General features: G+C 38.6%; 1 protein-coding gene across 11 annotated transcripts in view; it reads right to left on the bottom strand.

The window, feature by feature from the left end:
• The window catches only part of tjp1a (tight junction protein 1a), a 129,137-nt gene that overhangs the window by 19,259 nt on the left and 84,643 nt on the right, over positions 1–25,235 (bottom strand). For 5 of the 11 annotated variants that reach the window (XM_086072321.1, XM_086072325.1, XM_086072326.1 and 2 more), the window contains 15 exons: positions 18,561–18,617; positions 17,133–17,257; positions 16,953–17,055; positions 14,963–15,290; positions 14,619–14,725; positions 12,532–12,700; positions 12,235–12,367; positions 7,795–7,931; positions 7,044–7,149; positions 5,845–5,995; positions 3,705–3,813; positions 3,379–3,598; positions 2,796–2,980; positions 2,447–2,542; positions 1,650–1,676 (listed from right to left, as the gene is read on the bottom strand). In XM_086072321.1, the coding sequence (XP_085928447.1) occupies positions 1,650–1,676; positions 2,447–2,542; positions 2,796–2,980; positions 3,379–3,598; positions 3,705–3,813; positions 5,845–5,995; positions 7,044–7,149; positions 7,795–7,931; positions 12,235–12,367; positions 12,532–12,700; positions 14,619–14,725; positions 14,963–15,290; positions 16,953–17,055; positions 17,133–17,257; positions 18,561–18,617 (2,053 nt within the window). Of the gene's footprint in view, positions 1–1,649; positions 1,677–2,446; positions 2,543–2,795; positions 2,981–3,378; positions 3,599–3,704; positions 3,814–5,844; positions 5,996–7,043; positions 7,150–7,794; positions 7,932–12,234; positions 12,368–12,531; positions 12,701–14,618; positions 14,726–14,962; positions 15,291–16,952; positions 17,056–17,132; positions 17,258–18,560; positions 18,618–22,247; positions 22,398–25,235 lie in introns of those variants that run through there. The other 6 variants (XM_086072324.1, XM_086072330.1, XM_086072331.1 and 3 more) reach the window with 4 other exon arrangements.

Below are 25,235 nucleotides of genomic sequence, written 5' to 3'. Positions count from 1 at the left end.
AGAACTGTAAAATACAGAACAATAATCTCTGTACAGGAGAGGACAAGTGTTTATGAAAACAGATGTCAAGACAAAATAAAGATGGCAGCCAAATTCATGCAATAGCCATTAGGTATTGTGGCTAGATTAATGGAAATGACAAATGGTTTGTAGTGACCGACTGTGTACGTGCAAATGCAAATAAGGTGAATGAAGATGCCAGAAGTGTGTTTTGTGTGAAACACGGACATGAAATAAAGAAGCAGAAGGGTAATTTGGCATTAATGCCAACTCACAGTCATTGTAAACCGTAGGGATTTAAGCAAGGATGTGCACAGGGGTTTATGATTCACATAAATATAAGAAATGATGTTCTGCCTGGAAACACAAGGTACTAAAAGGGAAGTTTTCTCATGAGCATCCTAACGATAGTGACTCATAGAACGCTTAACACACAGTACATAAAATGTACAGATTTTTGATAAACTACTGAGCTCTAGCAGGGTCTTACGCTATTACTACATACACAAGCACTTTCAAAAAGAGAAGTACTGCCATGCAACAAGTCAGGTATTTAACCATATGCAGAAATGTTTAACAGTCGGTTGGGAATTGAGTGTTGAGAAGTGTTTCTATATGAAATAAAATGCTAAAGTTGCTGACAGTATAAGTTATTGTGCTGGCATACAACTCCTTTAATTGCATTTTGTTGTTGTTGCCAAAACGGATTGTTGTTACCGGTAATTCAATTGTATCAGAGCACCATGAGTGGCGAATAAATAGCGGCTGGTTAGAAAAGATGCCTCTGTCTTTACTCAAAACTATCACACATTTTACATTGTGGGACTACAAATATCACGTTTGAAGTGTAGGAATAGCTGGATTGATATACTGGTAGAAGCCAAGCAACATAGATGTGCAAAACTTTAAATATTTTTTTACATGTATGAAGTGCTGTCACATAACTCATTTCCTTTAGTGTTTGGATTGTGCAAAAAAAAAAGAAAAATGAAAAAAAGGTAAATTGTCTAATCTAAATGGTTTTAACCAACTGACTCAATAATTGTCAAAACTTAGTTGTGGATTTGCAATGCAACTGTGTGGTTGTAAAACAGATGAAATAATTTGCCTTGCAAGTCCCAAGGCATATTAAGCGATGCAACTACCTTTTCACATGAGAATGGCACTCAATTTGCATGACAAATATTTTTGCAAGTAGGAAATCACTCTTAACAAAACTTAGCCAACAATATTTCAGGTGTAACTCCATCCATCAATTTTCTATACTGCTTATTTTGTGTAGTGTGACATGGTAGCTAAACCTTAAGAGGAAAGGTGGAAATGGATGGATATTAGTAAAATATTTGACTAATGTTTGGTCATGACTACACATGGACACTCAGGCCCATAAGACCACTTAGAAAAGTACCTCATACAGTCTTCATATTTGTGAGTACATGTAATATGGGCTGTAAGTTAGTATATTACATTTTATTAGTGGCACGCCTCCCGTAGTCAAGCAATTGCTGTTTTGCAAAGTTCTCAAATTAAGTGGTATTACCCTACATATTTAGAGCAAGCAATCTATTTACCAAATACTTGCTGATTAATTATCGACCATTCTTTAAGTAAAATAAAACAAATGCAAGTTGATGCATTCAATGACATACTTTCTCCTCCTTGTTGTTGCTGTGTTTCTGAAAAGAAAATACAGTTACACAAAGATCACTAGAGTTCCGAAGACACACAGCAAGAAATGGAAGCATTTCTTATGTTGGTCTGAAATAGGTATGGTTCTATCTTTGCTCACTTGGAATTCAAAGTACACTAATTTTTATGACATATTACAAAAACCTTACAAGTTAAAGGGGGTGAGCACTGAGCATGCTTACTTATGTTGCTTTAAGTGTTGACGAATGACAGCTAAACATGAGAAAAACGATGAACAGAAAATACCACAGAAACAAGACCTGACAATGATTCCAGGGTTCAAACAAACAAAAAACATATACAGTATATTCTGTACAGAATATAAATAGGCATACAGACAATAGCAATATATGTGTATGAAATAATGATTGTTATTGTTCAAAAGATGATAACAAAAACGAGTTTGTGTAATGTTTAAGAGTGACAATCTTTCTCCTCCACCGTTCTTTAAAACCTAAATGCTATACAATCATTATGAACATTTTTCTGAAAGCAAAACTTAATGGCCCTTGAAAATATTTAAGCCTAATTAATGGACTTAAATCAACTAATTATAGTTTAAAGAACTTCAGCATTCATTCGGATCCTTGACAATATGAAAGATCTGTAAACGGGGGCAATGACCTGATACTGATTTAACATCTGTTCCATGCAGGCTGATTAACAAAACACATTTTAGTACAAGCACAGCTTTAATAATAAATATACTACACTGCACACTTTAATAAGAGCAAAAGACTGATTGTTGACTACTTACTTGCTAATTCAAAGGCATCAGGCTCCTCTCTGGCCAGCTTTTCTCTTGCGACGTCTGCTATCGGCCCAAAGATGACCACAGGCCTCAGGAACCCAGCTGTTTGTAAACAAGAGCATGTCAAGGTTAGTTACAGTTCTGGGCATAAGTGCATCAGACTGTCTGACAATTTGTAAGCATGTACTATGGAAATCCATGCCACTAATTATTACAATAAACTATTTGTAATACATTTGGGTATGAATTAAAAATAAATAAATAACTGCAAATAAGAAGTGATATTCTTCTGGTTGAAACCTATAAATGTAAATCTTGATATTCTGAATTTGTAAATGCCTTGAACTCTGCTCACCTTCCCTAAGCACCACCCTCTCGTAGGCGGGGAACTTAGTCTGAACTGGCTGTGCTGAAAGGTCCTCCCTGCTCTTCCGCAAATTCCTCTTTGAGCTTCGCAAGCCACGGAATCGCCAGAAATCGGCTCTATCACCCCCTGGTGTTTTGGGGAGGGTGTACTGCACACTGGACAGCTGTTCAGCCCTGAGGCAAAAAGCAGTAGGATCTGTTGTCATGCTTTAATAAGCTAAACTAAGCCAGAAGACTTTGTTCTCAACATACAAGCTAATTTAATGAATTATACATCTGGAAAAACTATAGTAAGCAACAGTCAAAGTACAATTAATAAACTGTACTAAATATTTTTTACAATGAACAATATTTACGGGAATTTGTTGGCTGTTTAGAGCATAGACATTCAACAACTCAAATAATTATATGTTTATGCTCTACTAAGTCAACACATTTATGTCAATATCTGCAGGTGTCATCAACCTGTTTAAAATTATGAATACATATGACCTACTTCACATTCATAACAGCAAAACAAGTGGAAAGACTTTTTGGAAACGTGTTCTCCGAAAGTGTGACCTGCGACCTACCTGTTCTTGTTGGGTATGATGCCCCTCTCCACCTCCTGATGGTTCTTGCCAATGCGAATAGCAAGCCAGGAGCCTAATTTGCCATTGTAGAGGGTGTCGACCACTCGGAACACTTCACCCTTGTTAAAGCTCAAGCCATATGGTGACTCTTTTTCATATTCAAAATGTGTGCGAATGTAGAAGGAGTCGCCCACGTCTGACTCCACTATTCTCCGATACACTAGCGATAATGTAAAAAAATAAAACCAAATGTTAGAATGGCATTAGGAAATGATTTTAGTATGCTGGAACATATGGCTGATGTGTTTCAAAGACTAACAACTCACCATCTTTCTTCTTTTGAGCGAGTATTGTAACTTCCTCTCCCCTCGGCAGATCAAGCAGAAACAGCACCGCCTCTTCCCTAATTATGTTGGCAAAGTCCACATTGTTCACCTACAGGTACAAAAAGACAAAATTATTTGTAATCTGGCTACATAACCATCCTTAACATCTAAAAGATTTCATTTTCTGATTATGTTCCTAATTAGACATTAGATTGATAACTGAAAAATCATTTGAGTCATTTCCTGACGCACAAATTCTCTGGTGGACACTTAGGGTTTTTTGTTCACCAATAGAAGATGAAGAAAAATCTAGAGAACCTAGAGAAAAAAAAAGATCATTACTTTAAATCTATTTATGTAAACGTCTGGACAGTTTTGCATGAGCAAAAAGTAGCACTAAATTAAAAACATGTTTGTCATCAGAAGCTATCAAATCATCCCCTACGACTAAACTACCTCCCCCTCACGTCCTGCTGCCCTTCCAAACACAATAAAGTACTGTTTATTGACTCTGCTTGAGGGGTAGCGGGGGAAGCAGAAACACATGGCCTGAAATCCCTGAACTTCAGAACAACACCTTTATCCTTACCAGAAACAGGATCACTTGATGTCTTTATCTCCATTAGAACACCAGGAACAAAAAACAACAATTTGAAGATGGAAAACAATGTCCTGAAAGTCTTAACGTGTTTGTGTAGCACACAGGCAAACACAGAAAGTGATCTGGAGGTGATGGGGAGCAGAAGACATTGCATACTAGTAAAACGGTTTATAAACAACTACCTGAGCTTCAATAATAATCCCTTTTTCAAGTCCCATGCCACCATAAATAATTTTTGGGTTCTGCTGTTTTATGCATAGCATAGATCAAAATGAGTCGGTGGCATGGTTTAAGTATGACATCTATGCAATTTGTCGTATGCACGCAATAGCCTTTCAAAAGTAAATTTGCATTGAAAGACTAAATCTGAAAATCAATTTTCCCAGCCCAAAACATTACTCCGAAACTTCCTTGCCAACGCCACAACCAATCATCCAGAATTTCATACGTTTGGACTATCAAAAGAAGCTTGGCTAGCTTCAGCGCAAAAAAATCCAACAAAAAACGGGTGAAAAATACATTTCTGATGCCACTGCAAATGTTTCTCTTTGTAAGAGATTGTAAGGTGTAGCAAAAAAATAAAAAATCTTTGTACTAAAGAGAGCAGCAGCTTTAAATACTTGATGCCTGCTCTCTTAATATGATGCATTGATTCGCCTGACAGAAACTTTCCCCACCTTTATCGGAACAAATCTCTGAGAATGCTTTAACAGCATTATGATTGCTTATGTTTCCTAGAAATGGCTGGTGTTTTCATTTATTTCACAAGGCATTGAATTATTTCATGCTTTTCAGCAGCAGAAAATTGATGTAAAAAATAGTTTTGAATTAAATCCTGAATACATAATCATTTGAAACAACGTGCACATATTGCAGGTTCTACAAATAGTGGATTGAAGGCTGTAATCAATCGCGTCATCCAGTTAAGTGGCACTCAGTGAAATAGAAGTACTGTTCAAGAGGTCAGAGAGCAAGAACAACTGCTATTGTTTGTCCACATTGGACACAAGGGGAGGCTTAACACAAGGCACAGCTTGGTAATGACTCACAGACTGACTGATAAAGTACATTGTACTGTATTTCCATTGCAATTGTAGTGATGGAGTCCAGTGAATTCATCAAAGTTTGTGTAGGCTGCTACCTCTTGCTAACCACCAGCTGTTCCTCCCACTGTGATATGATTTTGAAAAGGAATTAGACTAATGATACTTTCCGGAGACCTTAAATGTGGATGACAGACAACGGGCCCAACTTAAATGCTTCATGATCAAATAAATCATGGTCCTATGTGAGACAGTCCTCCTTAGCTCTGAGACTGTTTTTATTTCTTGGAACACTTCAGACTTGTGGTTCACTAAAGGACAATGTGAACAACGTCGTTAAGAAGACAGGTTAGCATTGAAAACCATGCAGTTTCTATTAATCAGTCTTTTTTTTCCTGTTCTAAATGTTTTGACACAAATGCAAGACTTATTCCTTCAAGTGAACTAGGCTACATGTTTAAAAGTGCATGTAAAGAATAGTTGAAGTGCTTAGTACCCTGAGAATCTGGTCTCCTTCTTCTAGTCCCTCCTTGGCTGCAGGGCTGTCCTCCAAAACTCCCGCTACAAAAATCCCAACATCGTTCCCTCCAGCGAGCCGAAGACCAACACTCTCTCCCTTTTTGAACTTGACCAGCTTCATACTTGGCCTACAACAGAAAATTGGTGGTCAGGTCACACTTGGCATATATTTTACATGGATTTGAAAAGAGAAAACACAGGCTTAAAGTTTAAACAGGTGGAAAAAATTGTCAGTAACCAACCATTCGATATGCGCCGATTACCGATTGGACAGTTTACCGTGGTTTTAAAAAGTAAATGTTTCAATAACCACTAAAACTGCACATCACTAGCAAAGTAGTTATTTTTTAAAGTATTTCTTTTTAAATAAGGGGACTCCAAAGCAGCCAACATCTATTTACAAAATGATTGGCTGCTGGCAGAGATCCACTAAACAGCTCTTTGAAGTTAATAGCGAGAGGCCAGCAGCTGAGCAGAAAGGGAAGAAGTGTCCAGCATACACCTTTTTGCTATGTCAATTAATGTGCATTGCCCTATAAAAAAAAAAATAAAAAAAAAAAAGCAAGCAAGCGAACAAATAAAAACATAAGCCTAAGGACAAAATGAGTAGCCTACGTGGTTTGCTCTAAAAACTCACCAGGGATGGAATACTGTGACTTTATAGGAATAATTAAAATATAAGGTTAATATCAATCCATCCAGTCATTTTGCTTAAAAATAGATTGTGTTCATTGGAAAAAAATATTTATAAAAATAAATGACATTTTAGAGCTGTAAATTGAATGCTGTGATATTTTTACTCTTGGTTATCATACCATGAAAATCTTATATCGGCCCTTGCCTAACATCCATTAAGAAACAAAACCCCTGAAAATGGTAACTGAAATACATTGACAAAAGTAATAAGTAACAATGTACAATATTTAAGAAATTCTGGAAAATTAGGTGTTTCATTTAATGGTTCTATATAATTACTGTATACCCTGGCCCTGTATATACAAAAAAAAAATATCATTTTTCCATTAGTATCTTGCCATCATAATGTTATATTTATTCACTCTTATTCATTTATTTTAGAATCTGGGAGGAAGGTAGCTGATTTACTGCCAACATGCAAGCCAGTGACTAAGTCCAGCTTTGATTGAGGTTTGTGTGAGCAGAATAAAGGATATTGACCTGAGGATACTGTCATCATGAGCAGCGCTGGGCACAGGTGCATCAGAGGGGCTGACTGGCAGGTCCACATCAGGTTGGCCAGGCTGTGCATACACAGGCTTTGGTTCTGCCAAAATACAATCAGCAGCAGCTTATATTATGACCCACACGGCGGAAAATCTGTCATACTAAAAAGCCTGACATATTGTAAAGTAGGTGCGAATAAAAAAGTCAAAAGGGGGTCATTCATTGTTCCCTTCACTCTGTTGCAAACAGTTAGTTGGTCCTTTCATCCTATTTTGTATATTCTAGACCCTCATTAACAGGCTCTCAATTTGTCAGAACACATTAGCTGTAATTACCTGTAAAACACTTCCTAAAAATCTAAATTGGCGGGGAAAAAATAAAATTAAAGTCATGCTGACAATACAAGACAGCATGACTTTAATTTCAATATAACTACAGAATAGCTTATTCGTACATCTAATAATATATATCTAATAACACCACCAGTTTAATTATTATTATTATAGTGACAATAATTAAAATAAAAAAACGAACAATAATAAAAGGCTTAATAGTACTGGGACAATATTAGCGAAGTTATCAATGACCTAGATATTTCAGTGTTGACTATTGAGCATCAGTTTAAAAAAATAATTGCTTCCTTGATTTAAAGTCTCTTTAATTATTTGTTGACATATTTCATGTCCCCACCCCCCCTTTCACGAATTACAACAAAGGATTGCCGATAAAAGGAAAAACTATGTACCAGGCAGCGGAGGTAACTGTTTGTCATCTCTGGAGCTGGTTTGGTCACTGGCCTGAGACAAAACACCATCATCAGAGCTTTTGACTGGCGTGGAAATGACCTCTGGTTTAGATCGCTCCTCATCTCGACTTCGATGGCTGAAACAAAAAAAAGTCACAATTACATTACTGAAATATAAACACCTGTATAACATATGGAAGTTTGCTGCTGTTTCTTAAAAGCTTGAATTTAGTGTGACTATATGACATTCAGAACAGTTTAGTCCAACACATATGATTCAATTGCAATAGCAAAACCAAGATGCTGAATGCTGAATATGAATGACGACAACTGATTATTTTAAAAGGTACCTAGCTATGAATTACTAAGAATATAAGCACACAATATGACCAAATTAAATAACGCGAGGCTCTGCCAAAGAACAAAACAAAAGAAAACACAGCCAACAGGACTTTTGTCTTTTCAATAACCCTAGGGGTATGTAAACTTATGAGCACAACTGTAAATGTACAAAAGTTAAACGTCGCTTAATGACACACAATTGCTATGAATCGTCATGAAACGGATGCACGATGATATTGGTGGCCGATAATTATCGACTAATTTGACGTCAAACAGATAATAAAGAAATCTGCCGATGATAATAGACTTGCCACGTTGGTCCATCTAATGTGGTTGTGCCCAACTCCTCACCTCTCCTACAGTAGTGTTGCATATTTGTGACGTCACAATGTGCGCACCCTCGTGTTCACAGAAGAAGATTTTTTTCCTCCCTCCTCAATTACTTCAAGGTCTTTGCTGGTGAATTAATCTTTTCTCTGTGTATAAATGTGCTTTAAAGTAAATGATTATTAGTAGAATGAAAATGTATTTTGTGTGTAGCAAAGCAAGAGAAAAGAAAAGCCTCCTACAAAACACAACTTCATTCAATTTTTTGGGTTCATCGTGGAAAAAATAAACAAGGTCGTACTGTGTTTGTCCGTGTGTGTGTGTTTGTATTAGAAGGGAGAGGTGTGTGGCGCTGAAGGGGGTTGGGAAGTGTTAAGCCTGGAGAGAATGGGCTGTGCTACTTAAAACAATAGTTGAATTCCAATGTCATCACATGACTGCCTGCTGGAACAGTACTTGAACTGTACTAAGAGCCTTTTGTAAAATAATTTTGAAAAAGCAGACTAAACTACAAGCTCCAACTCAACTACTGTCATAGCTGTCATACTGACACAGTATATTATACATCCAATATTATATGATATTACATTTATTTAGTGTATGCTGTATGCTCAAGAATGCCACTCCAGTTCCTTAAGACATATGAGATTGTGGAGCTGCAGTCCATTGACAAAGAATTGTATATCATAATTACACTATTACAATATTGGCAATAGGAGAAAATGTGTAGAGAAGTATGCATTGTTTGTAAGGCACACCAGAAAACACAGCAAAAGATGGACAGGGAGTGACAGTGGCTTGAATTATTTCACATTGACCAGTGGAATTCACAATTCAACGTATTTATCAGAAGAAAACTTAACATCATACATAGCATCTCGTTCTAGTCATCTAGTCAAAACATGATTGACAAAAATAAGATATACATAAATATATATTTTTATTGTGAATAAAATTTAAAAAGATGAAAAAGATGGAAAAGTAATTACTCACACACAAGCCTGGGTAAACTGCACCATGACACTTTAAGAGGATGTCCCTGAGAAACACGATTTCCTACTCCCAAAATAAACTCATGCCCAATAGGAGATACTCTTCATGAAGGGAGTTTTAAATGGTTTGGTCCATTCAAAAACACTGAACATGTCTTGTCCAAAGGTTAAAGAATGCATTTAAGCCCTGCAGCCAATCAGGTTAAGCAAACCATCTGGTCCTCAGGCAAAGCACTGTGGGAAGTATGTCAAATTCCTTTTATCCTCCTGAAACGGAGAGATAATAAAACATTCCCTTACGTCACAGTCTAGTGACAGTGACATTTCCTCTTTTACCGCTTCAGCCATAACCACAGCATGGCAATTAGAAGACACAAAGAATGTGATTGCATACAAAATAAGGTTTACTTCTAGAGTTATGATTTCTAGATTTAGGTACAAATGAACATGAGACTACAAATGTAATGTGTATGGAAAAAAGAAAGGTTAAAAAAAAGCCAATGTGATTTCAAAAAGAAAATAGTGCATACAATATTGTCCGCAGATGCAAGTATATGATTGAGTAGTCACTTGCATTAAAGGATTCAACTATAGTGGCCCAGTAAACAAACCACATATTGGGCTGGTTGATAATGCCTTCAAATTAGTGCTCTCAACATTAAAGCGTTAACTCATTCACTGTCATGAATTCATAAAAAAAAAAAAAAAAAGATTATTAATAATGAGGGGCAACAGGCGATTTGTAATTAATCGCATGACTTCACTAATTAACTCACAATTAATCACACGTTATATCTGTTCTAAATGTACAATACATTTCTAGGTTTTCATATTCTATAGTCAAAAAAATGTTAAACTAATAGAAATAGTTTAAATTATTTTTTGATGTTTATAGCTGTTAATGGCAGTGAATGAATACAAAAAAAAAAAAAATTGTATCTGTTCTAAATGTACAATTAAAAAAATCTAAGTTTTCATACTCTTGCTAACAAAAGCCAAAGGGAAAAGAAAGAACAATTTTGTATCTGTTCTAAACGTACAATAAAAAAGATCTAGGTTTTCATACTCTTGTTAACAAACTGGAAAAAATGTTAAACTAATAGAAATAGTTCAAATTAATTTTTGACGTCTATAGCCGTCAATGGCAGTGAATGAGTTAATTAAAACACAAAAAGTGATCGCATTAATCATGTATTAATGCAGATTAATCACACTATTAATTTTGACCACAGATCATCCTTGAGCTGACTGTGGATGGTTACGTTAAAGGTAGCACAGGTTGTCTTTGATAAATAAACATAACAACATGCAGTGGTGATTAATCGTGATTAATCATAATTCTAAAATGTGATTAATCTGATTTAAAAATGTAATCGTTTGACAGGTCTCCTTCAAACAGAATCAGACTTCCCCCCCCAACAAAATCAGATTTTAATAGATTTTCATCATCTCCACTCACAGTAAAAACATATGACACCATTATTTAAAATGCTTTTGTTATTTTCCCCACCATCAGTGTATTTTGACAACAAGCAAGCTTATTATTTTTTTCACAGATTACTTTTTTAACATGCATCAAGAAAAGTAATAAAAATATGGGCTTCCTCTTGGAAAAGTGTCCCTGAAGTCAAACATGCGTACGCATGATCCCTAATAAATTAACATTCAAAAGCATGTCGATAAATCTCTGATTTTCCAACGTTTAAATGGGGTCTATGTCTTTTGCAATGTTCAATGTACTCTTCTAACTGTCTCCACCAAGAAATAGTCAGTATTGGTGTGGCAGTACAGGGTGTGTACTCACCATCCCTTGTTAAAATACTTCACAAGTTTGAAATGAATGATCACTTTTTGGTACTTAATCTTTTCTCATCTCCAACCCATCTCATAAGCTACAGGCTACTCTGTCCCAACATTTCTTCCAAAATAAGTCAACAGCCCCATAAAAAAAATAAAAATAAACACTTCTTGCAAGCGTAACATTGAATCAAATGTTTGAAGGCATATTGAGTTTGACTCTTTTCATACGAATTAATGAAAATACTGTGTAATCACCTATGACCATAAACAGGCAACTGACTAGCATTTCTGGTTTTATCCAGTTGGTGCATGGCTCATTTACAAAAGTGACAAGCCCGCTTCACTCCCCAGTACCCTTAAGACTCGAAGAGCTGTGCCAACAAGATGTTTCATCTATTGTTTTTCCACTGTAAGATTTAAATGATTGGTGTCAAACAGTCTGATATATAATGGTAATGTCTTGGTGAAGGCATCCTATTTTTTGGTAAGTTTATGCCCATCCATGCAGCCACTAATAAATATTAGATTAGATTAGTATCAATTATGAAAATTGTATTAGCAAGATGAACTGATCGAATAGCACGACGTTTTTACATATTTGATGTGGCAATGATTCCAGTCTGATCGCTTCTATATTAAATAAAATAGTTTACAGGTTCAGCCAAGAAAAGTCACTTTCAAACACAGTAGGCTAGTAAACAAGAAGAAAGATCAATACAGCTTTCCTCCCGAAACTTTACTCTGGGGGAGGCCTATAAAAACACATTGATGACTCCAGAGGTACTTTAATGCTTTATGCATGCTATGTCTTCATCTACTGATTTATGCATTAGTTGTGAACCGTCAGCACCCAACCTGTGGGTGTGAAGATGATGTATATATGTGCAGCAACGTGAGTGTGGATGTATCACAATGCTTGGGCGTGACAGATGTGTCACACATGTTTAAATCAGTAGTTTGCAAACGATTACTCCCGTACCTGCCATTGGTGATCTGCCGAGGTGAGAGCCGGTGATGGTCCGATGGCTCATTCTTGTCAGGGGAGCGTGATCGAATCCGGCCCCGTGATCGATTGGAATGGTCTGATGTCAGTGAATGTATTTCTGAAATGTCTGTGAAAGTCAAATTAAAGTTTGATTGCATTTATGCGTTCAGGAAGTCCTTACACACCTTATTATATGAAATAGTAAGTGCGTAAATAAATATATTTGTCTATTGAAAAAAAAATATCGAATTGGTCTCATGTTGCATCCTTCAAGCTTGTTATCTAACTCACCGTCTCTATCGGAGTTATTGGCTGACGGAATGCTGTCATCTAGGTCAGGAATGTTCAGGAGTGTGGCTCGGTCATCTCTCTGAACAACCATTTTCAGCTTGCCCTTTGATCGCTCAATCAACTTCTTGGCGTCTATCAATGACAGGTTCTCAGTAACTGTGCCATTGATCTGGTGTGGGAAATGGAAAGATGATCATTAGGAACTAACATGATCATGTGAAGCATTTACACAGAGTAACCAAAAAGTCATTAGAATAAAAGAAGGATTTCAACATCCTACACAAGATCTACGGCTATAATTTACCTTTTGTAAAAGGTACAATGCAAGTTTTGATTGACACTGTCAGAAGGGTATTAATTAACCAATAACCAATATGTTCATTGTAGCTATGGTGTAGATGCCACTGACGTCAGACTTCCGTAAGTCACACACCAACGCCGTTTCCAGCCACTGCTGTGATACAGGTCGCGTCCCAACACTGGCACCCTTACCCCTGTGCCCACCAACGTGTGCTCCCTCCGATCAACGCAGGGCGTCTCAGCTCTCAGAAATGCTTCGGAGAACTGAGACAGTCAGACTACACACCCGCACCTATCGACAGGAACGTGCAACCGAGGGGCACAAGGGCGGAAGAGCAAGCAACCGGAAACAGCGCCGGTGTGTAAAACCTGGAAGTCGGAAGTCCTGCCTCCTCTGTGGCATACAAAATAATGCATAATAAAGGTAGCTGTTGCTAATAGTTTGGTGACCTAAATTAGTACATGAATCAAAAATAGTAGTACAGCATGATACCATTGGACACTGTTAAATAAATTTAAATTGACTAGCCAAATATTTTATAAAGCTCTTGCAAACCATTACACATGAAGTATGATTAAGGTTGTATTCAGACCAGAAAAGTCCTTTGGTCCGGACCAAAAACTGACTTTACTGTATTCCATTTAGTGTGGTTTGTACTCATACCGTGCTTTTTGCAAGTGAACTATATTCTGTAAACACATCAACGTGCTTCCATTGAGCAGAAATGATGAGCAAACCCGGGAATCGAGGAAAACATGGAATTCATATGTGCTGCATATTTGTGGACTGTTATTAGATGCAAAATAATCGCGAGCATCAAGAGCAGCTCATTCAGTGGCGATTCCGCAACGCTGTTCTAATTTTGGAACAGCGTCGTCGATTCCGCACAGTAACCCAAAGAAGCCGTTGTGCTTTACGTGCCCAGACCCTCAACATGCTGGCAGCAGCGTGGCTAAACAGAATACAGAGGATTATGTATGAATTTAGTACAACATTCACCACCGGGTAATTCCCCCCCGCCATGATTGGCTACAGTGGGCTTGTTGTCCTGCAGTTGGTGCAGCTCAGCAGTAGTTTGTATTAAGGATGATACAAGCAAGTGGTCAGAATGTTGTGGCTGCTTTGTCTATCTTGAAGAAATTTCAGGTGACCAATTTAACATGTCAAAAACGATCATAAAATATATTACCACAATATTATGAAAATAAATGTCCGTCAATCCATCCATTCATCTTAATGTAAACCAATAAAAGTATAGATACAAGCATTGCAACATGTTTAATTTGATTACAAAAATTATATAATTCAGATATTATAAATTGTAAACAACAAAAATCATATTAACAACCAAATGCTAGAAAACCTGCTCAAAAGCACATTTACTAGAAATGACAATGGCAACTGCAATAAACTAAAAAATTATAAATAAAAGGTTTATAATAAAGTGATCTCATTCAATGTAATAAAAATGTGACAACTAAACATTTTTGGTTGGACGTGCGCAAACATAATCATTACAAAATGTATTTATCTTCCCAAAAAGTAGCTATTTAGACCAACACTACACAATTACAGGGCACAATTTCAAGCTGCATATGCATCGCAGCAGCATACTGGCATCACTGTTAATTAACACCACAAGGCCTGGATCACAATGGCAGAATATTTACTTTTTCCATATAAAACCATATCATTGAATACAAGATCATCTTCTTTCACCATTCATAACACTACACATTTAAACCTTTTACACACAACCTCATGCGATCACTCTTTATTCACTCACCTTCAGAACAACATCTCCCTCCTGGATGTTCCCATCCCTGGCAGCGAGGCTCTCAGGCGAGATGTCCTTCACAAAGATGTGGCTGGCTAACCGCAGTCCATATTCTGCTTTCGGAGTTGAAAAAAAAACAATGTTAGCAGAGAGCGAATTGATGGCTCTTTGGCAGTAAAAAAAATAAAGTGTCCACAGTTAATCATTCAGGCTGAACTCTGAATACACAGTAAATCTATCTTGTTGTATTTTGCTACAATGTTAGAAAATCGTGTTGCTTTGAAACATGTAACGTTTTGTATTGTGACCTATCACGTATAGTAAGGTGCTTGTGTGGACATTGTGTTGCTCACCTTCATTTTTCCGCGACTTGACAAGTGTGACCTTGGAAGGCCTGCTGGGAGCAGAGGAGGCTTGTGAACGTCGATCAGAGCGTGGTGAGACGCTCCTTTCCCGTGAGGCACTGTGATCCCGTCTTCCACTGCTGCTACGTTCACGATCGTGTCGCCGACTGCTGCTCGTGCCTCCACTTGCCCCAGCATAGGCACTTTTGCCAGCACGACCACTCTGATGCTCATAGTCATCTTCCTCATCGCTGTCCTCTTCCTCATGCTCTGACATGGTCTCCCTGTCCCCTGGCCGAGAAACAGGGATCTGTACTTTCCTTTTCCTCCGAATAGTCTGACAATTTAAAAAAAAGTAAAACAGAGTAAACAGGTGCATGCATCAGCACCACAACAGTACAGCCAGGATTTATTCAAAATAGGGCCCGACCGATTATTGCCCTTCAAACACCGGCCAAAACAATCAGCCAACTGGGCCAAATGGCAGATTAGTTTCCCCTTAAAACGTTATTGAAGAAAAACGAAGTTTCCGACACTGTGAAAGTACTCTGAATGCACCATTTTGCTTGCGTAGCATTAACAACCAGCAAGTGTGTAGTTTATGTTATCCTGTTGTCCCTAAGCGCCCTTAAGCTATTTATGACACCCCAGTTGGAGTTAACTGTAAAAATAAACACACGACGATAAGAATTACATCCACTGTATATTTAAATACAAAACATGCTTGATTTGAAAAACATTACTAGCCTAGTGCTAATGGTAAAAGCAAAGGGAGGATACCATTCAAATGCTAACAGGAAGTTAACATCAACTTCGGGAGTGAATATTCACACACAAATGCTGTGGGAACACATACCCACCACAGGTAAGATAACACTACACAAAGAAACAAATTCTTCCCAATGTGTGAAAAATTTGTTATTTTCATAGAATTCAATCGGAGTCCAGTCCAGTAACTTTCTTCTGTACTCACTTTAAGTGTGTACACCAGGGACGCTGCCCCCAAGAGGCCGAAACGCACAGGAACAGGCAGTACTTATTTTTACCGTTTTTTTCAGTTGCTATTATTTTAGTTTATTCTCTTCTTATTTCACTTTCTTATTGTTTGATTTTGTCGTTGTCCTTCCAAGTTATATTTTAAGTTGATATTTCAAGACTTTCTTTTCTCAAATTTCAAGAATGCAAACATCCAAGGATTTGTTTGCTCTTATTTCAAAACTCACCAAAGCGGGTACATCGTCATGTTCAAAATATTCAACACAAACCCATGTGGCTATACGCAATTAAACGCACGGCGACATCAGAGACAACTGCTTTCAATAGTAGGAAGTGGTGTGGGTGTGAGTGAGTCCTGGGTTAAAACATCATACTCCCTTACACCGTGTAACGAATGACACTACCTCAGAAGAAAATTTGCAGATGGACTTAAAATCCCCCAAAATGTGACGGCACATTAAGCCATTTGCGCAATGAGTGATACTATAAAAAATACACAAAACCCGGCAACTGAACCTCGACCAAACAAAGACGATCGCAAACTCGTTGCAACAAAAAAAAGTGAAATTTTTAGCGGAAGACAACTTTTTGAAGAGTCACATTAATTTTTTTAAATTTAATCACTAACACAAATTCAATATTTTTCAATTTTGTCACGAGGTTTCAATATGCCAATTACAAATTATTTGCAAATTTATCCAGGATACAAATGAAAATATTTGAAAGTCTTCTGGCAAGTACTTTAATTGACCATAAACATATGTGCTTCTGCATCGCGTCATACTGCCCATCATATTGGGCGCCACAATTTACTTTTTGATGTGGGATTCCAGCATAACTAGTTGCAGACCATTGGCAACTATTGAAAACTGGTTGCAGAACCATGCACACATTACTACGCGACTGAATAGTTAGATAACATTCGGTTGTTTAAGTTTACATACACACAGGACAGCGAAAAGGGGTAAAAAATAAAAATTCAGGGTACCCATGTCGAACTTACTATCTTTGCATTTTTGCCACTCTTGCGCAGTTGTTGTACAGCATATGCATGCTCCACGTTGTCCATCGAGACTGCATTCACCATAACCACACGGTCATTTTCTCTGAAAAATCAAACATGAAGATAATTATCACAGGGAAAGAGACGTAACTATGTTGAGGATATCTCATGGCAACTTACTGCAGCAACCCCTCAGCTGGACCACCTTTTAAAACATCAGATATGACTATTGACGTCTCCCCACTTTGAAAATGTGGGTTGTCTCGCCCACCTGAGATGGCAATGCCAAACCCAAAACCGGCAGCCTGCACATACAAAGATCAATCACAATACATTTATATGGCATAATTCCAATCCTGCAAATAAGTCAATCATTAAAACTGGCTATTTAAATCTTATATTTATTATATTGGAAAACATGTAAGCCAAATATGTTCTGGGAACATGTTTCCGACTACACAAGACAGCTCTACAGAAGAAGGCCATGTGATGTAAACTTGCACCCACAAAATCAGCAGAGTGCCAGAAGGCTATGAACTGCAGCCAACAACGGGCTGCTCCTTCAGCCTCACTAAAGCTTCTACTAATTAGATTACAACAACCAGGCCAGTCTAGACAGGTACTCTACTCAACTTGATCCTGGGGCACAAGGTCAACTGAAAATATTTTATAACCTCAGTTTTGGAAATGATTAGATTCATTCATAATGTTAATGTTTAAGATGTGTACACAACATGCTGTTACTTAAATATACAATGCACATCAGATGATTGAGATGGTTCCTTTATTTTCCTGTACACTTAGGAAAGGCCATTTTCTGTTCTAACGTGTTTGTGCTTCAGTCCACAAAGCATGCTCGATTAAAGTATGCTTGGATGAGTTTGGTGTGAAAGATTTTGACTGTCCTGTACAGAGCGCATTGACCTGAGCCCCACCCAACACTCTTGGGATGAACTAGAAAGGAGATGGTAAGCCTGACCCACACACATTTTGGTTGAATAGACAAACATTCCCAAAGACACACTCAAAAAATGCATCGGACGTATTTACAGAAGAAAGAAGGATGTTACAGCTGCAAAAAGGGTGACTAACCCCATATTTTCTATTGGTCTAATATGTGCCCCAATCCTATGCTGATAGTACAGCCTGTCTGATCAGTGGTTCATCGTCATACACCTCTCATCTATTAGAATTCAGAGGTGCAGTGAGTCTCTGAAAATGAAATCTGATTCAGACTAAAAGCAAGAGTGCCAAAGATATCCCTCTTTGCTTTGAGCAGGAAGGAAGAGAAAAGAAGTAGTAAGGAAGTGGATGCTGATGTCTTTCTTCCTTTAGCTTTGTTTCCTGCCATCTGGGTTCCTTGACTATTGTTCCAGCACCATACATCCTGCTCATACAGCTGCTCCTCTCAGTACAAGGAATGAAGACGTGAAGAAGATATGATTGGGTAAAGGACATGGGGCAATTGTAGAGGGAGATGTTCAGAACAAATAAGAAATACTTTGCAATTAGGATACAAGATACAAAGAGGGAGGGGGTGGGGGTGGGGGGGGGGGGGGTCAAAAGAGAAGAAATGGTAAAATGAATTATTAGGCTGTAAACACCTACCCTGTGAAGGGTCACTGTGTGCTGTTCCCATATGACTGTTTCCTCCATTGCTGCACTCTGCAACACAAAAAGACAATGACAATGTTCAATATCATATATAGTACTGAATGATTTGGAAGGTCTGGTTATTGAAATGTATTAGCAGACCAGAAGTTTAGACATGAAAAAAGCAGACAGCACAAAATAAACCAAAGCAACATAGCTAAAAAAAACTAATTAAAAATATGATGCATAAAAATACATTATTCACACACTTGCATATCTGAGTTCATTACAAATGTAAGCCATGAGTTTTATGGTGCCCATTATAAATTATACAGTATATCCATTTACTTAGAAAACCCAAACAGCAACAGCAAATAAACATTGTTTAGCCTTGAGGACCAACTCAGCCATGAAAAGGGAAAGCCATGTCATAAGGAGGTAAAGCAATGGCTTGCTTAATTTGCATGACTGGGGACCCGAATGTCCACATGTGAAAAGATAATGAATGACAGCAATGTGAGTAAAGCACGAGAGATCGAGTGAGATATGAAAAGCAGAGTAAACGTGCACATATTATTCTTGGCTGGGTCATTTGAGAGAGCTGAAGCAAAGATTAAGTAATTCAGCTACTCATCTGTCAGGGTGGATTAATGGATGCTACACAAGCATCTATTGCCATCACTCATTTTTAACATTCGGTTGCATTAACTCTCAACCCAGTTTCCCATTATAACTGCATATTTCTTCAAGTTCAGAAAATAGCCTTTTTAACTTCCAGGATTCTTTGCCTGGACCCAGTATGTAATAATTAAGTCTGAAAACCATTTCAACAGAATGGTAGTTACGTTGATGGCCTTAAATTTCATCTCTACATTGGCGCTTCCATCTGATGAAGCACCACTGCTGTCAGTTGTGTCTGCCTGTAGGGAGTGAGGTTACAGCTGTCTGTGGCAGAGTGCTGAGTACAGTCCAATGTGGCAAGAGAAAGAAAAGACAAACAGTACCATGTACGGCAGAGTGCACATAACTACCACTTTCATAATCAGGCCTACAAAACAACACACTATGCTATCGCTCCAACCCATCACTGTCCCACCCTTAATCAGCATGTTATAGTGAAACAATCTCATCCCTCATCTTCAGACCCAGACTCAGTCATTACTGTCATTTAATACTGTTTGGCTGCACCAAACTGAAATGACAATGGGCAACAGACGGAAGGTAAAAAAAGACGGTTGGCTTTTTTACACAGGATATCATCAAGTTAGGCAAAAAGCCACCCAGCATGTGGATGAAACATTAATAGTCATCGTTTTAGGCATATGCAACAATAAATCAGTTGGCCGCATCATACTGAAAACACAGTTAACCCTTTGACCCTAATTTCCATGGCAGCTCTGTGTGGAGGTTATTTATGTCCATAATTGGCGCAAGCTTTGGTGTCCCCCAAACATATCTGCCCCTCCCCTGTCTGCCACTACAACTCTCACAGTAATGCTGCTATTGTTTGGCGGGTTCTGACCCATTTAGCCACTGCTCCCTCTGACATTCCCCACACATCCATTTCTCTGAAGTGTTTTGTGATATATTCAGCCATCCGTTCACCCATTCAATCATCTAACTGTCCAGGCCCACTGTGGGGAACTACACGTGTGAAACAATAGGGCGATTGGGTCATGGAGATCAGGCAGGTGCCTTTCTTTGCCTTTCAACTGTGGCTTGTGGGGTCAGGCAGAGAAGTATGCAGAGGACTAGCACAGCCATTGACTTGTTTCACGGATTACACATAGGAATGTATCCGTTGACACATTAGGGACATGCATACATACGAGTGAAGACTCACAATGAACATTTTCTGTAAAGAGTACCAAAAAGTATATTAAAAAAAAGGAATATACTGCAAATATTTAAACAAATAGAGCATTTAAGCCACACTGAAAAACAGGCATTTCTGCCTGTCTCTTCGATGAGTTTGAATATTTACTGAGACTAGCTTGCACTATAATTGTAATTATGATGGTAATTATTCACTGCAACCTGAAATGATAATTAATACACTGGTTGATTGAGTGTGCGCTATTATCAGCATCCTTAGCATGATGCAGAATATCAGGATGGAAGTCTAAGGGAAAAAATATTTAGGCAAATAATTTTGGGGCCATTCTGCAGCAAAAAATAGCTCATAATGTGACAGTTTACAAAAACAGCCATTTTGTTATTTGAACAATACAGGTCATACTGGAGCAAAGAACACAATCCAATGCAGGTCTCATGTTCTACACAAAGACACCAAAAAATACTACCGGGACAAAGGACACGTTTCTTTTAAGTGACAGTACTGTAGCGTGAAACAATAGTGTACTTGATGTTGCCCAAACTAATGGCAGCCTAGTGTATTTATACTTCCATATTAGTCAGGCATGAACTATGGCCAGCAAGGCCGGGGGCTGGGAAACAAAGAGCAGCAATCAAACGACACATGACTGTGCACACGCACGCACGCAGAAACCATGATGTACAGGGTCTCTTTGTTCAAGCCTGGTTCTCGCCTGGCCCTTGATACACAGTCCAGTACAGATGATAAAAACTTACTCAGACTCTTCAAAGACTAATCCACATATTTGGGGCTCACTGATGAAGTGAACAGAACATTAGTGATGATACAGTATTACAGACTAGGGATGTTAGATACAACTTTCTTTCAAACCGATACCAGTATGAGTACTTAACTCAAGCACCCACCAATACAGATACCACTAGGTATTTTGGATACCTAAAATTTATATTTAAAATATTAGAGACAATTTTAAAGAAAGATTTGTACATCCCAATACAGTATAGCGTTTTACCTTAAAATTGCAATAAATTATTGCAGTCCTTGACTCCTTGTCAAAGAGGGTGATGCAGTGCGATGCTAGGTGGGGTGTGTGTGACCTCAGCGAACTTTTTTGTGTGTGGCCGTTCTAGAATAAAGTATTATTGCACATTCACCACAGTAATAGATTGTCAGAGAGTGTGTAATGAGGCGCTAGTAAAAAATAATCTAGAAGCACTGAATACATTTTTTAATTAATTTAATTTTCTATTATCCCCCCCCCCCCATATCAATGATGAACAAGCTATTGTTCAACTTGTTACAAAGTTGCAGCCCAGCAACGTTTCATCAAAGGCAAAGCATGTGCATTGAAATTAATTCGGAACTTGCTCATTTCTCAGACTTTCATGAAGTTTACTTTTTTGTCAACGTCAAAACGTGTGCTCTCAATACAGAATACACATCCTTGATTTTTTTAATGACATCCCGTAAACACAAAATGTGGCAACACTTTGCTCGTACAAACTTTGCTGCCTTGCCTTACCTATACAGTATGCCTCCATTGTGAAAGCCAGGCAAAACAGTGTCACCATCTTAAAAAAATTATCTATTCTGCAATCAAGAAATAGTCAGCTGAAGAGCATTAACAAACATGTTATCTCTGTGGCTTGTGGTCAGATATTCATATTCAATATGAACATGAAAGCAATGAAAACCAAAACTGATTTTGATCATAATCCCCTGAAGCTAAAAACTCCCGAAACTAACATATTCCTTTCACTTCAAAGCAACCCTTTATAAAACAAATTGAAGGATATTGCAATAATGCACAAAATAAGGATTCCAGTTGTGGCCAATGACCTGTTAGTTTGTAGTCCATTACTCACCTCTCTAGCATCCTCTCAGTCGAACTACAAGAATGATTCAAAACAGCAAGAAAAATGGAATACAGATCAATAAAAATCATTACCCAAATCTCTGCCATTCACTTGAATGGTGCAATATCGCCAAAATTATTATTTGCATATTTGAACGCTGGCTAGCATCAGAGTGTGCGTCTTCTAGTGAAGGATAAGAGTGAGATAAAGCCCTTCCAATGCTTTAGATCAGTGTTCCCGCACTACTTGACAGCCTGAGGCAGGATGTAAGCAAGAACAGCCACAGCACCCACAGGAAAACACTCAGTTTCCTGTTTGCAGGAAATCGCTTCAGCTTCCACTGAAAAGTTAAAAATTCCTCCTTACATAGCTCACCTAATCTCATGGCCTCATCACTTTTAAGAGGTCCAGTAGTCTTTTCCATCAGGATCATAAGAATACATCTAATTTGGCTTGTTGAGATTTTTGCTGTAGAGTAAATACTTGGTTATAATTTGTGTAAGTACGTAAGAATACAAAACAGACATAACGCATCATGTTTTCAGATTAATGTTTAGACTGGTAACTCCATTAAGAATTGACACCCTCTACCAGCATACCAGCATTGTATGTGCCTGGTGGGCCGTGTCAGGGTGGGGGGTCGCGCCGGGCTCCTGGGTTTGCTCTCCGGCCGGTGGCCCTTGCGGGGCCCGGGGGTTGTGCCGTGGCGTTGCCGCGGCCTGGCGGGCCCTGGGGGAGTTGCGCTTGCCCTGTCTGGCCGGGGTCGACGGCTCCCCTCTTTGGTGGAGGTTCTTCAGATCCACCACACTCGTGCATCTACCGAAATTCAAACATAATTTGCTTCTCCCTCTGGGCGCTGAATTGGTGGAGGCTGGTGTTTGTGGATCTCACTCTGCTTCATCTATCCTTCCTTCCTTTCTTCAGTTTTTCCTTTAGTCTCTTGAGGCTTACCTCATTTGTTGGAATTTTGATGTTTCTGGGGTTGGTGAAAGTTTCTGGTTTGTAACTGTGGGTAGTGGGTGGTGTCTGGTCGGTGCTGGATTTCCCTTTGTTTCGTCTTTCTTTTCTTTGATCCTTCCTCTGGTCTCCTGACAACTTCACAACTCTAGCTGGATTCTGAAGTATTATACAGAGCCGCAGTCCTGCATGTTTTTGATCAGACGGGCAGAGTTTGAGTCTACCTTTTGGATTTTTGCGCTATTCAACATGGACGATAGAGGTCGCTAAACTACAATACGTGACACTTTTTGATGGATTGTTGGAGGACTTGTTGCATCAAATTGGTTGATTATTGCCGATAATTATCGGTGGATTTTTTAATTATTATCTGATTTATCTGTATGACGTCAAATTGGTCGATAATTGCAGATAATTATCGACCACTGAGATTATTGTGCATCTCTACCCAGAAACAAAATCATCCCCATCGCACCAGCCATCCATTGGCCCTGAAGGAGAAGGACTGCCTGGCCTGCATATGCCGAGGACCAGGCTTGGGGAGTAACGGAATGCATGTACCGCCGTTACGTAATCAGATTGCAAAGGAGAAGGACAGAGCGAGAAAAAGAGCGAGTGCACGCCCGCGCGAGTAGGTCCGTTGCTACATGTCGGGGAGGTGGGAACGAACGAACTGACTAGTCGTGCCCTTACACACGGGCAGTTTGAAAAAGCTTCACGGACGGGAGGAGGAAATGACAACCGGTATTCACTGGAATTTACTCTGAGCAAAAGTTTGAGCTGAGAGTCCAGCGGCATACTACACGCTGTAGCTTCTTGCTAGCTAGCCCGCTAGCCTACAACCATAATGTGAGTTACACCTTCCAAACAAATCTTCCTCCCACCAAATCACAATTTAAACATCATACACAACATATACACGGCTAAACTTGTGACTGGGATAAAAGCGTATTTTGCAGTTAATGTCACACATAGTCATCCTCATTGGATGTCTATCTATCTATCTATCTATGCTTTCAGTGACAGTTCGAAAACAGCATATAGCCTTCAATCAATCAATCATTCAATAGCCTACATGCTTTTTAATTACGCTAGGATTTTTGCTATTTGTAGGCTGTCCGGGTCCCTATCACCCGCAAATAGCAGGGGCACATTGTATAGAATATATATTGTGGTGATATTTATTTTTATTTTGTCTTCATGAGCATACTCAATATTGGAGTAATCCAAAAGTAATCCAGTTACATTACTTTAATATTATGGTACTTGGATTACATTACTAACTACATTTTTTAGCAGGTAACTTGTAACTGTAATGGATTACATTTTAAAAGTAACCCTCCCAACCCTGCCGAGAACTGCCTCTTCAGCAGCCGTGAAGGAAGAACCAGACAGCTACGTTCACAATGCATGCAGGCCACAATGTCCAAATGGGATGTTTTGTTAGATTCCATCTAATCATCATCATCATCTACGAATGTGGTTCACTATCCCCTCAAAATAATATTTGTCTAAACTGTTAGGTGTGTGTGGGCTCTCACTTTTGTTAAGTGAAAATGTCTAAATTGTGCCAAAAGTATTCATATTCTTTGTGGCTAGCATTATTTTTCCAGCACTGCTTTATCTAGTCTTGGAGCGTGTGACTGTATTGAGCGATTAACTTTTGGTCTGATGTTGGAAACCTTTTATGTTCCTCCACTTTCCATTTGAGGATTCCTCACAGATTCCCAATAGGGTTCAAGTCAAGAAATATACAGGACTTGTGCAGTTCATCACCTTCACCATCTTGGAGGTGTGTTTGGCGTCAAATCTGAGACCATGGTACTCAGTCGGAAAATCAAATCTGAGACCATGGTACTCAGTCGGAAAAGGGTGGAGTGCCCTCTCTGAGTCGGCGATGAGATCCAGCCCCAAGTGGAGGAGTTCTTGGTTCACGAGAGCAGGATGGAGTGGGAGATCGATGCAATGCCTGCATCGGTCTGTCGTGGTGAAGAAGGAGCTGAGCCAAAATGCAAAGCTCCCGATTTAATGGTCGATCTG

Source organism: Leptonotus elevatus, chromosome 3 (genome assembly GCF_054856555.1).
Source record: "Leptonotus elevatus isolate MCC_2025b chromosome 3, RoL_Lele_1.0, whole genome shotgun sequence".
NCBI lineage: Eukaryota > Metazoa > Chordata > Actinopteri > Syngnathiformes > Syngnathidae > Leptonotus > Leptonotus elevatus.
Note: the sequence above shows the minus strand (reverse complement) of the source record. Positions and strands in the feature narration are given on the sequence as shown.